The sequence below is a fragment of the Mirounga angustirostris genome, unplaced genomic scaffold, assembly GCF_029215605.1.
Source record: "Mirounga angustirostris isolate CCGP_5_RB_7025 unplaced genomic scaffold, mMirAng1.0.hap1 SCAF_13, whole genome shotgun sequence".
Classification (NCBI taxonomy): Eukaryota; Metazoa; Chordata; class Mammalia; order Carnivora; family Phocidae; genus Mirounga; species Mirounga angustirostris.
In genome coordinates, this window is record NW_026991721.1 from 104,442,131 (window position 1) to 104,454,694 (window position 12,564).

The window sequence follows — 12,564 nt, forward strand, 5'->3', positions numbered from 1 at the left end:
AAAAAAATTAACCATCAATTGTCTGTAAAGCCAAGAACTGGAAACCACATGACTTGCAAAAGGATCTGACACCTAGTTATCAGAAATTCATTTTCCGTACATCAATCCCAGTGTTTCAAAATACTCCTTTCTTATGCAACGTGGAGGCTTTTTCTGTCTCAAGGCAACACACCGCAGTAAGAACGGAGAGAGAGGCACACCTTTCTCTGGAAAGCAGGGAAGATTAACTGTGGGAAGTGGAAAGGGCAAATTGTAAGATACTTCCAGCAGAGGGCTCCAGCGTAGAGGAGAGCAGATGTGGAAGGAGAGGATCAAGAGCTGATTTCCAGCGTCCACTGGCTGACTCCAGGAAGGTTTTTCTGCAACTAGAAGACCACTAACTTACTTCCCCAGAATCCCTCTATTTCTTCCCATCTATTCACACTCACAATGCGTGGCTCCTGCAGGAACCACTGCCCTCACTGCAGTGGTCTACCCGTCTCCCTTCCTCCAATGTGCCTGCTGGGAAGACAGGGGTCAGCTTTTCAGTGTCGCTCCTGTGAAGGCTGAGTATCATTTCCCCTCGGGGGGCTGTTTCAGAGCTTGTTTGTTTGTTTTCAGTTTTTAGCTGTTTCACTGTGACATACTCAGGAATGGTTTAATCTGCATTTACCCTGCTTGGGATTCAAAGAGATGCCTGAATCTAAGAGTTGGCATCTTGTATCCATTTTGGAAATTTCTGGTCAATAGCTCTTCAAATATTGCTTATGTCCCCCTTTTCTGTTCTCTATAATTCCAATTACATATTGCTATAGATATTTTACCTTTCCTCAGGTAACAATTTCCACCTATTTGTCCATTAATATGAATTATTTATTACTTCTTATTTAAGCTTATTATTACTAAGATATAATTCACATACCATGCAGTTCATCCATTTAAAGTACACAATTCAGTGTTTTTTAAGTATATCTACAAACTTGTGCAACCATCAGCATAATGTAATTTTTTAAAAAATTTTTAAAGTTTTTTTTTTTTTTAAGATTTTATTTATTTGTCAGAAAGAGAGAGTGAGTGCGCTTGCACAAGCAGGGGGAGAGGCAGCGGGAGAGCAGACTCCCCATCGAGCAGGGAGTCAACGCGGGGCTCAATCCCAGGACCCTAGGATCATGACCGGAGCCAAAGGCAGACGCTTAACCGACTGAGCCACCCAGGCGCCCAGAATAATGAAATTTTAAAACATTTTCATTAACCCCAGAAGAAACCCCATACACATTAGCAGTCACTCTCCAGCTATCTCTCCCTCCCAGCCCCTGGCTACAAGTCATCTACCTTCTGTCTTTATGGATTTCCTTATTCTGAACATCTCAATAAAAGGAACCATACAATATGTGGTCTTTTTTGACTGACTTCTTTTACTTAGCATAGTGTTCTTAAGATTCATCCTCATAACATGGGGTGCCTGGGTGGCTCAGTTGGTTAAGCGTCTGCCTTCGGCTCAGGTCATGATCCCAGGTCCTGGGATCGAGCCCCGCATTGGGCTCCCTGCTCAGCGGGAAGCCTGCTTCTCCCTCTGCCTGCCACTTCCCCTGCTTGTGTTCCCTCTTTTGCTGTCTCTCTCTCTGTCAAATAAATAAATAAAATCTTAAAAAAAAAAAAAGATTTATCCTCATCATAACATATACTGGTAGTTCATTTCTTTAAAAAAAGATTTACCTCTTTATTGTGGTAAAAAGATTTACCATTTTAAGTTTACAATTTAGGGGCATCAAGTACATTCACAATGGTCTGCAAATATGACCACTATCTGGGCAGAACTTTTTCACTGTCCTAAACAGAAACCCTACACCCATTAAACAATAACTTCCTACTCTCACCACCCCCCGTCCCTGTTAATGTCTATTTTTTTTTTCAATGAATTTGCCTATCCTAGAAACCTCATATAAGGGAATGATAGAAAATGTGTCCTTTTGTGTGTAGCTGATTTCACTTAGCATATTCTTAGGGTTTCATTCATGTTGTAGCATGTATCAGAATTTCATTCCATTTTATGGCTGGATAATATTGCATTGCACAGATATACCACATTTTGCTTATCCATTCATCAGACAATGGGCATTTGGGCTGTTTCCTTTTGGGAAAGGCTATTAAAAATAAAGCTGCTACAAACATTCATGTACAAATTTTTGAGATGGTGTATGTTTTTTTTCTCTTGGGTATATACTCAGTGGTGGAACTGCTGGGTTACATGGTTAATTCTATATTTAACTTCTTGAGGAGCTATCAAACTACTTCCAAAGTAGCTGCATATATGAACCATATATGAACCAACACTTGTTACTGTCTTCAATTTTAGCCATTCTAGTGGGTGTGAGTGGCATATCACTGTGGTTAAGCTATTGATCTTAATTATTTTAAAGTCCTTATCTGCCAACTCCAATATTGGGATCATCTGAGAGTCTGTTTCTAAAATGATTTTTCTCTTAATTGATCGTAAGTATCTCTACCTTCACAAGCCTGGTAATGTCATACTGACCACGGGGCACTACATATAAAAGCATCAGAGGCACCAGATGATGTCATCTTCCATTAAGATGGAAGTGGGTTCCCGCTCTATTGTGCTGTGGAGAAGGCCAATCACTTTAATCCAATCAGGGGCTGGGTTGAAGTTTTGTTAAAAAACAGTCTACGTCTGGTACAGTCAGCCATTTTTCACAGAGCCCTAATTTCTTTCAGTAGACAATAATATTTAGTGGGCTAGATCTAGTGCTAGTTGTGTTCAGTGCTTTTGGGGTGTCACTGCTGCCAGGCCCTCTCAGTGGACAAACTTAGAGATGCACATACTCATTTACAACTACAGTGTCTGGCCTTGTTTCTTGTGGATGTATTTCTCATCCTAATGAGGCTCTAATGTAAGTCTGACAACTTAGAATGAACAAGGTCCTTGAAAAACACACCTGACCACAACTAAAACTAGGTTAACTAAGTAATCTAAAGAGGCTGAACTTGGGATCAACATCTGCGCAGAAAGAAAACCCCTGGCCCAGATGGTTTTACTTATGAATTCTACCAAACATGTAAGGAAGAAGTAATACCAATTACACTAATTCTTTTAGAACATACAAAAGGAGGAAGTAACTCACAATCCTTACAAAGCCAGCATAATCCTCATACCAGAAAAAGACAAAGACATGACAAAAATGAAAATTATACAGGGCACAAAGACCAGAAAAGAAAGAGGTAAAATCCTTCGTGAATATAGATTAAAAAAAAAAAAAAAAATCCAACCAACATTATTAGCAAACTGAATGCAGGCCTATATAAAAAGAATAATACACATCATAACCAAGTAGAGTTTATCCTAGGAATTCAACCTTGGTTAAATGTTTTTTAAAAAACCAATGTATTTACCACATCAGAAGGATACGGAAGAAAAACCTTATGATAATTTCAACTCAGAAAAAGCATTTAATAAAAGTCAACACCCATTCATTATCAAAACTTTTAACAAGCTAGAATAAAAAGCAATCTAATTAAGGGCATATATGAAAAACCCTCAGCTAACTTTGTACTTGGTGATAAAATATTAAAGATTCCCCCTCAAGTTTGACAAAAAGGACAGGGATGCCCACTTTAACAACTTCTATTCAACAATGTACTTATGATCCTAACCAGTGTAGCAAGGCAAGAAAATAAGTTGTATAAAGATCAGAAAGAAGTAAAACTGTCTGTATTCACAGATTACATGATTATTTACATAGAAAACTCTTAAGAAATCTACAAAACAACTACTAGAACTAATACCTTTGACAAGGTAACAGGATATAAAATCAGTATACAAAAATCAACTGTATTTCTATATACTAACAAAATACTAGAACATCAAAAGCGTTCATGGAAAAATAGAACAAAAAAAATTTTTTTTTAAAGATTTTATTTATTTATTTGAGAGAGAGAATGAGATAGAGAGAACATGAGAGGGGGAGGGTCAGAGGGAGAAGCAGACTCCCCGCTGAGCAGGGAGCCCGATGCGGGACTCGATCCCAGGACTCCAGGATCATGACCTGAGCCGAAGGCAGTCGCTTAACCGACTGAGCCACCCAGGCGCCCAAAAATAGAACAAAATTAAACTACTCAACTGACTACAGAATACTACTACTCAACTTAGTACAGAACTGTATTAATTAGGACTATGTAGTAATGACCTAAGGATACCCAAATAAATCAATGGAATAAAACAGAGAGCCCAGAAATACACACATATTTTTAAGTCACTTGATTTTTTTACAAAAGGCACCAAAGCAATGCAGTGGGGATGGTAAGTATTTCCAACAAAGGGTGATGAAACCACTTGCTATCCATATGGAAAAGGAAAAAAAATCATTAAATTTAACTCCCTACTTACACTATAATCATTAATTTAAGATGGCTCTTAGAACTAAATGTGAAAGCTAAAATTATAAAGCTTACAGAAGAAACAAAAAAGATTATCTTTGTGTCATAGGGGTAGAAATAGACAAAGGTTTTCTAGACAAAACATAAAAAAGCAAAAACCATAAAAGAAAAGCATGTATCTCCCAAAGAGTCTATATACAGAATATCTAAGAACTTTTATAGGTCCCTAATAAAAAGGAATAATGCAGTGGGAAAAAAAAAGACAGGCAAAAAAATGGAATACTTTATAAAGCAAAGTATAAGAAGGCCAAATAGTATAAGAAAAAGGGCTCAACAGCCATAGTCATGAGTGAAATGGAATTACAAACACAACGAGATAATCACTACACACATCTAGAATGACTGAAATTAAACTGACAACACTAAACGTTGTTAAAAATGAGGATCAACTGGTACTCCCTTGCTTTACTGGTGGGAGGGTAATGCAGTACAAACACTTGGGAAAACAAACCACTGTGCTTTGCAAAAACGTGGATGAATCTCAAAAACACTGTGCTGCACTGAAAGAAAGTTTACACACAAAAGTATATATCGTATGATTCCATTTATATAAAGTCCTAGATCAGGCAAAAGTCATCTATGTTGAAACAATCACAACAATGGCTGCCTCGGGAAGGAGGCAGGGGTAGGGCTGACGGAATGGGCACGAGGTAATTCTCAAGGATGATGAACACACGGTACATCCTAACAGGGGTGTAGGCCCATGTATCAAATCTCACAAAATTGTACACTTAGGATGGATGCTTATGTCAGCATGTAAATTTTATCTGAGAATATAAACCAACACCAAAGTCAATTAATGCCTGCATGCTGAAGTGTTCAGGGAGTAAAAGTTACTGGTGCCTGAAACAACTTTTTTAAGATTTTATTTATTTATTTATTTGAGCAAGAGAGAGTGAGCCCGCAAGTGTGTACACAAAGGGGGGAGGGGCAGAGGGAGCAGCGGACTCCTCACTGAGCAAGGAGCCTACTGTGGGACTCCATCCCAAGACCCTGGGATCATGACCTGAGCTGAAGGCAGACGCTTAACAGACAGCCACCCAGGGGTTCCCTGAAACTTCTTTTGAAATCCATTTAAAAAGCTGACTGATGGATGTACAGAGAGATACATATTTGATAAAGCAACATAGCGACAAAAATTTGAAAATTTTCATTAAAAAATGCTGGGAGCAGGGGTAAATGAGGAAGACCTTTCTGTATCCATATGAAGAGATTTTGAAGACACAGTGTTTACATATTTCATACATTTCACAATGTATAAAGAAAACAAGACAAATGCCTCTTAAACTATGTAAGTTACTATAACACCGTATGACCCAGGTATCTTCCACTGTAATATCACTCAACTTATACAGCTCAAAAAAGACAAAATGAAAATGATTAAAAAATTCTAAACAATTACTTTTCATTCTTAAGAAAGCTATTTTTCACGTATTTTAGCATTATATATAAATTTTGTTTAAAATAGCAATTCTAGGTGCTCAGTTAGGCAGCCAACTTTTGGTTTCAGCTCAGGGCTCTGGGACTGAGCCCCACCACCAGTTCTGCACTCAGCAGGGAGTTGGCTTGGGATACTCTCGCTCTCCCTCTGCCCTTCCCCACTCCATGTGCTCTGTAAAATAAATGATAAATAAATAGCAATTCTTGGGGCATCTGGGTGGCTTAGTCAGTTGAGTGTGTCTGACTCTTGATTTCAGCTCAGGTTATGATCTCAGGGTCCTGGCCTCCAGCCCCACGTTGGGGCTCCCTGTTCAGCAGGGAGTCTGCTTGGGAGTCTCTCTCCCTCCCCCTCTGCCCCTGCCCCCCTCAAGCGCGTGCACAGGCACACATGCACTCTTTCTCAAGTAAATAAATCTTAAAAAAAATATATCAATTTCTAAAAAAAGATTTTATTTATTTGTCAGAGAGAGCAAGCACAAGCAGGGGAGCAGCAGACAGAGGGAGAAGCAGGCTCCTCGCTGAGCAAGGAGTCCGATGCGGGACTCGATCCCAAGACCCTGGGATCATGACCTGAGTCGAAGGCAGAGCTTAACCAACAGAGCTGCCCAGGTGCCCCTAAAATAGCAATTCTTAGCTAGAAATTATATCAGAACATTTTTCCAATTAACCTTTACTGCTTCGTACTACTCTAAAGGTACTATAACTAGCTCAGGTTTATCAATTTTTAAATTTATTATTTATCCATTTTAATTCATTAAATTTTGATTTTTTAAATGGCAATATACTTATATTAAAATTGACTTCCCTCTTTTATTATGGTGAACTGAGTTATATTCTATGCTTTTATATTAAAGTAACTTTAGTGACTAATAAGGAGGAAAAACAATCACGTAGAGATTCTAAAAGATTAAGAACATTTTTCTACTTAAAAAAATAAGATCAACATTTTTTGGTCACCAAAGGAGATAATATGAAATTAAAATTCGAGACAGTTTTTAATATTCAAAGGCAGCAAAAATCGTAAAAGTAAAAAAAAAAAAAAAAAAAACCCAGCAACAACAAAAATCAAACCTAACAGATTTAGGAAGATAGGGCACAATGCACACCCAATAACATATAATACGTTATACGTCAAAAAAGTTAAGAATTTTAAACATGATTTTTAAAAACTTACCCTTTTTGCTTCAAAGGTAATTCAAGTTTAAATATGGTAGCATCATTAACAACTGCTTTATATGCCTGCAAAGAATTTACAATGAAATGAACATTATTTTTAATATTTAAAATACAGTTTGGTATTTTAAAGGTGTCTGCGGCCTGACAGAAATTTCAAGTCCTGACTTCAGCATGCTCCCTCCCACGTCAGGACCATCATTATTCTCAAGCAGGGTCTCAGCGCTGCCTGACAACCATACCATTCTCTCTGTGCACGCACTGTCCCAGAACACACTTCACACATCGTCTTCCCCTTCAGCCTCCCACATTTCCTCCCCCAGGGAGACGTGCAGCTGAGGATGTGGCTCCATTTTGCTAATAAAACCAAAGTGAACAGAATTCCTCCGAATTCTCTTATGTCATCTTTCCCTGTCCACTGTTCCTAGGCACACAAACATCGTTATTTAAATCTTAACATTCTCTCTTGCCTTTGCTCACCTCCAGCTCCTGCGTCATTTATCTCCCTAAGCTAAACTTCCTGGACGAATTACCTAACGCATGGTCTCCATTTTCTACCGCCACTCCTATTGGAAAAACCCTCCACAACCAGGCTTTTGTATCACTGCTCAACCTAATCGTTCTTGCCAAAGTCACTCACAACCTCCATGCAGAAGACAATGCTTAATTCCCACCTCACCAGACACATCAGCAGCATTTTATTTAATTTTTTATTTTTACTTATTTGAGAGAGAGAAAGAAATAACGAGAGAGAGAGAGAGCACAAGCAAGGAGAGAGAGAAGCAGACTCCCCACTGAGCAGGGAGCCCAACGCAGGGCTCAATCCCAGGACCCCAGGATCATGACCTGAGCTGAAGGCAGATGCTTAACCTAAGGCTGAGCCACCCAGGTGCCCCATCAGCAGCATTTTAAACCAGCACATCATGCCCTCCTCCTGAAAGTGCTTTTTCTATGGGTTGTCTACAAAACTGCACTCTCCTGGTCATTCCGCTCACTCTGCTCTCTCCTCATGAAAGCCAGTTCTTCATCTTTCTCATAACGAAACTGACGGTGCCCAGGCCAGTCCTTGGATCACCTCTCTTTCCCATCCTCACTCATTACACTGGTGATCATGGCCAGTGTCAGCACTTTAAATGCCATCCATATGCTAAAGCTCCCAAATTTATTATTTCAGGTCTATTCTCTCCCCTATACACCAAGCTTGACATTGCCACATAGATGTTTAATAAACATTTCAAAGTTAACTTGTCCAAAACTGAGTTCCTAATCTCCTCATGGCCATCGCTCCCAAAACCTGCCTCTCCTATCATCTTCCCCATCTCAGCAAGCATGTGCTTCTAATTGATCAGAACAAAAATCTGAATGTCATCCCTGACTCGTCTCTTTCTATCACATTCTACATCTGATTCATTAGCAAATCTTGTGTAGTTTGTTGTCATAATCAGTATCCAACCAATTTTGATTACTTCTACCAACTATCATTCTGGGCCAAGCCTCCATCATTACTTTCCTGAATTACTTAAATAGGTTCTTAGCCAATATTCTTACTTCTTCTCTTGCCCTCCCTTCAGTCTAGTCTTTTTGCAGCAACCAAGAAGTCCTGTTAAAATATAAGTCATATCCGTTCTGTTCAAAACCTTCCAATGACTTTCAATCCTACTCAGGGTGAAACTAAATTCCTTACCATGGCTCAGAGTCTTATGTGATCTGGCCTTCTCTTATCTCTGACTTCATTTCCTCTCCCCTCACTAGATCCACTCAGGCCACAGTGACCTTTTTCTCTTCTGTTCCTGGAATATGGCAAGTAAATTCCTGCCTTACAGCTTTTGCATCTGCTGTCCCCTTTTGCTGGATACTCTTCCCTCAGACAGCCACATGACATTATTTCTTAATCACCCTCTTTTTTTTTATTTTATTTATTTTTATTTATTTGACAGAGAGAGAGAGACAGCGAGAGAGGGAACACAAGCAGGGGGAGTGGGAGAGGGAGAAGCAGGCTTCCCACTGAGCAGGGAGCCCAATGTGGGGCTCGATCCCAGGAACCTGGGATCATGACCTGAGCCGAAGGCAGATGCTTAACGACTGAGCCAGCCAGGCACCCCTCTTAATCACTTTCAATCCTGATTCAAGTGCCCCCTCAACGAAACCTTTGCTGGCCACTCCATTTAGTATTTCGAATTAACTCATATTACCTCCATCCTCCCTTAATGCCTTTCCTACTCTCTCTATCTACCTACCTACCTAAAAATGGAGTCGAAAAAAAAACCCTACTGGAGAAAGTTGATGGTCTTTTTAGAGTTACAGAAAGAAAAAAAAAAAATCTAACTTGGGGAATAAGAAAGGTAGATCAAAGTGAAAAAACTGTCGCTAATTTCTAGTGATAGATTTATGACATTTAAAAAGATAAAACCTGGGGCGCCTGGGTGGCTCAGTCATTAAGTGTCTGCCTTCGGCTCAGGTCATGATCCCAGGGTCCTGGGATCTAAACCCGCATCGGGCTCCCTGCTCAGTGGGAAGCCTGCTTCTCCCTCTGCCTCTGCCCCTGCTTATGTTCCCTTTCTTGCTGTCTATCAAATAAATAAATAAAATCTTTTTTTAAAAAAAAAGATAAAACCCTGGGGCTCAGTTGGTTAAGCGTCCAACTCTTGATTTCGGCTCAGGTTATGATCTCAGGCTCGTGGGATCAAGCCCTGTGTGGGGCTCTGTGCTCAGTGGGGAGTCTGCTTGGGATTCTCTCTCTCTCTCTCCCTCTCCCCACCTCCCCGCCCCCTCCCCGTGTGCATTCTCTCTAAATTAAAAAAAAAAAAAATCTTAAGAAGATAAAACCCTAAGGATAATACCATGGTTCCTTATTATCCCATATTAGTAAGGAAGGACAGGAAAAAAGGGTAAGAGAGGCAGGATAAATGTGACATGATACCCAGGAGTCCTATGAAAAGGGCAGATGACAGAAGAATCAACTCTGCTTGAGGACAGGATGTGGGGGGAGGCAGGGTATCAAGGACGTTCCAGAAGTGTGCTTTGAGGTGGGTTTTAAAGGATGGATGAATAGGAATTCAATATTAAAAAAATATTCTCGAAAAAATGAGGAAGAAATTTTCTAGCTAGATTCTAGTTTGTAAGCATACCCAATTCTTACAAAAACATGTAACAAACCAAATATAATAAAAACTCTTGTCCTCCAGATAAAAAATCAGAGTTGCTACATTTTTAGTTTATAATTTAGTAGCATAATGGTGCAAGTTTCTTTTTAAAGTAAATTATGACAATACTGTTAATATATAAGAATATATACCTTATCTCTTGCAGTAAGAAATCGCGGATCATCTTGAAAAGCTTCTTTGACGAGTTTACTAAATCTATTAAATAATGTAAGTAACTGCTCAACGTATTTCTCAGAGTCCTAAAAATAAAATGTTTTATACTCAATTGAGCTTTTTAAAGAGAAAGCATACCAAAAAATGAAAAAATATAAATGAAATTTTAATACACTACAGTTCTAGAATTTGGGAATTCTCTGAAAAACTTTTTTCTTGATGCTAAAAGGCATTCCAACATTACTGTTTTGTCATCAATTACTATTTCAAATACCCAATCCCGCATTTAAAGAACAACCCTGACACATATCCACCGAGGAAACTCACAGTAGTAATAGTTTCAGCAGCTGCCACCATATCTGCCAGGCCAGCACTAACGATATGTTCCTCCAAGTCTTTCAACATTGGCTCTATCCCACTGGGAACTTTGTCCATCAATGAAAACATTAAATGTAATTCTGAAGTGACAGAACACACTCATGTCATCATCTCATCCGTCAAAATAAATTTCTCTTTGATTTGTATCTTGGGTCTAGAATGCCTAAGACAGTAAAAGTCTGGAGAAATATTAGTTGGAAATTGAGAAACTTAGTAGTATTCTGTGGGTATAATTAAGAGTTCTTATAATAAGTACTATAACTTACTGATCCACCTTCTCTGACAAAATTTATTTTTAAAAGAAACTCTAATTAAAAGTAATCACACACCACAAAACCTAACTCCTCTTAAAAGGTGAGTCATTTGACCTTCAACTCAATGGAATATTTTATTTTTTTTACTTTAAATTCAATTAACATATAATGTATTATTAGTTTCAAGGTACAGGTCAGTGATTCCTCAGTCTTATGTAATACCCAGTACTCATTCCATCACGTGCCCTCCCCAATGCCCATCACCCAGTGACCCCATCCCTCCACCTCCCTCCCCTCCAGCAACCCTCAGTTTGTCTCCTAGGATTAAGAGTCTCTCATGGTTTGTCTCCCTCTCTGATTTTATCTTGTTTCATTTTTTTCCTCTCTTCCCCTATGATCCTCTGCCTTGTTTCTTAAATTCCACATATCAGTGAAATCATATGATAATGGAGTATTTTTGTATCTAAGAAGTACAAAAGTTTACTCAGAAGGGTAGTGTATTTTATAAGGTAGATACAATATTGAATACATAGCACCACATCATCAAGTGGCAAAAAAAAAAAAAAAAAAAAAATCACATCATCAGACTGTTCAAAGTGATTATAAAAGTGTATTAGAGATAATATAAAACTGTATTCATAGGGAATTTTTCAGTTTATAAAAGCACTTTCTCCTGTTATACCATTTTATTGACCTTCACAAAAATCTTACTGCACAGAATTGGTTACCACTAAATAAATTCTTTTGAAGGGAACCCAACATGGACTTAGAAATAACTCTGTTATACCATTTTATTGACCTTCACAAAAATCTTACTGCACAGAATTGGTTACCACTAAATAAATTCTTTTGAAGGGAACCCAACATGGACTTAGAAATAACTCTGTTTGGCCTAGCATACAAAAGTCCAAATATTTCATTTATGCCAATGAGCTTTTTAGTACAAAATTACAAGTGTATGAACCTAAGTGAACCGAAATACATACTTTAAATGCAACTAGAGATTAAACAGGACCTTTGCAATTATACACAATGAAACCTGGACAGGAACAGACCCAAATGTTAAAATATGGGTATTAAAGAGGGCACGTATTGAATGGAGCACTGGGTGTTATACGCAAACAATGAATCATGGAACACTACATCAAAAACTAATGATGTACTGTATGGTGACTGACATAACATAATAAAATAAAATCTTTTTTTAAAAACGTCATCTCCGTGTAGTTAGAAATATAGGTAACTTTTACCATATTGGTTGTAATGCACTCACAACCTCCCAAAATATAACTTTATTAAGAAAACACATCTGTAATAAAAAAGTACACTTGCAGAAATCTTAAATTGTAACATATTTTAGGGGAGAGGGACGAAGATCATTAACATGGAGTGTTGTATTACTTTCTAAAAATATTCGCCACAAAGTTCCAACAAAAGTCAAATACCTAGTTCTAGTCTCTCCCAAATGTTTATCATTTAAGTGAGTCTTTAAAAGCAGAGCCCTACATCTGAGAACAAACTGAAATCTACCCCCATCCTCTACACACAAGTACAGATACCTAAGAGTG

At 38.4% G+C, this 12,564-nt stretch overlaps 1 protein-coding gene across 4 annotated transcripts in view; it reads right to left on the bottom strand.

Moving 5' to 3' along the window:
- Positions 1–12,564, bottom strand: part of CUL5 (cullin 5) — a 93,539-nt gene that overhangs the window by 17,268 nt on the left and 63,707 nt on the right. For all 4 annotated transcript variants that reach the window (XM_064577498.1, XM_045895121.3, XM_045895120.3 and 1 more), the window contains 3 exons: positions 10,692–10,822; positions 10,343–10,450; positions 7,049–7,113 (listed from right to left, as the gene is read on the bottom strand). In XM_064577498.1, the coding sequence (XP_064433568.1) occupies positions 7,049–7,113; positions 10,343–10,450; positions 10,692–10,822 (304 nt within the window). The remainder of the gene's footprint in view (positions 1–7,048; positions 7,114–10,342; positions 10,451–10,691; positions 10,823–12,564) is intronic.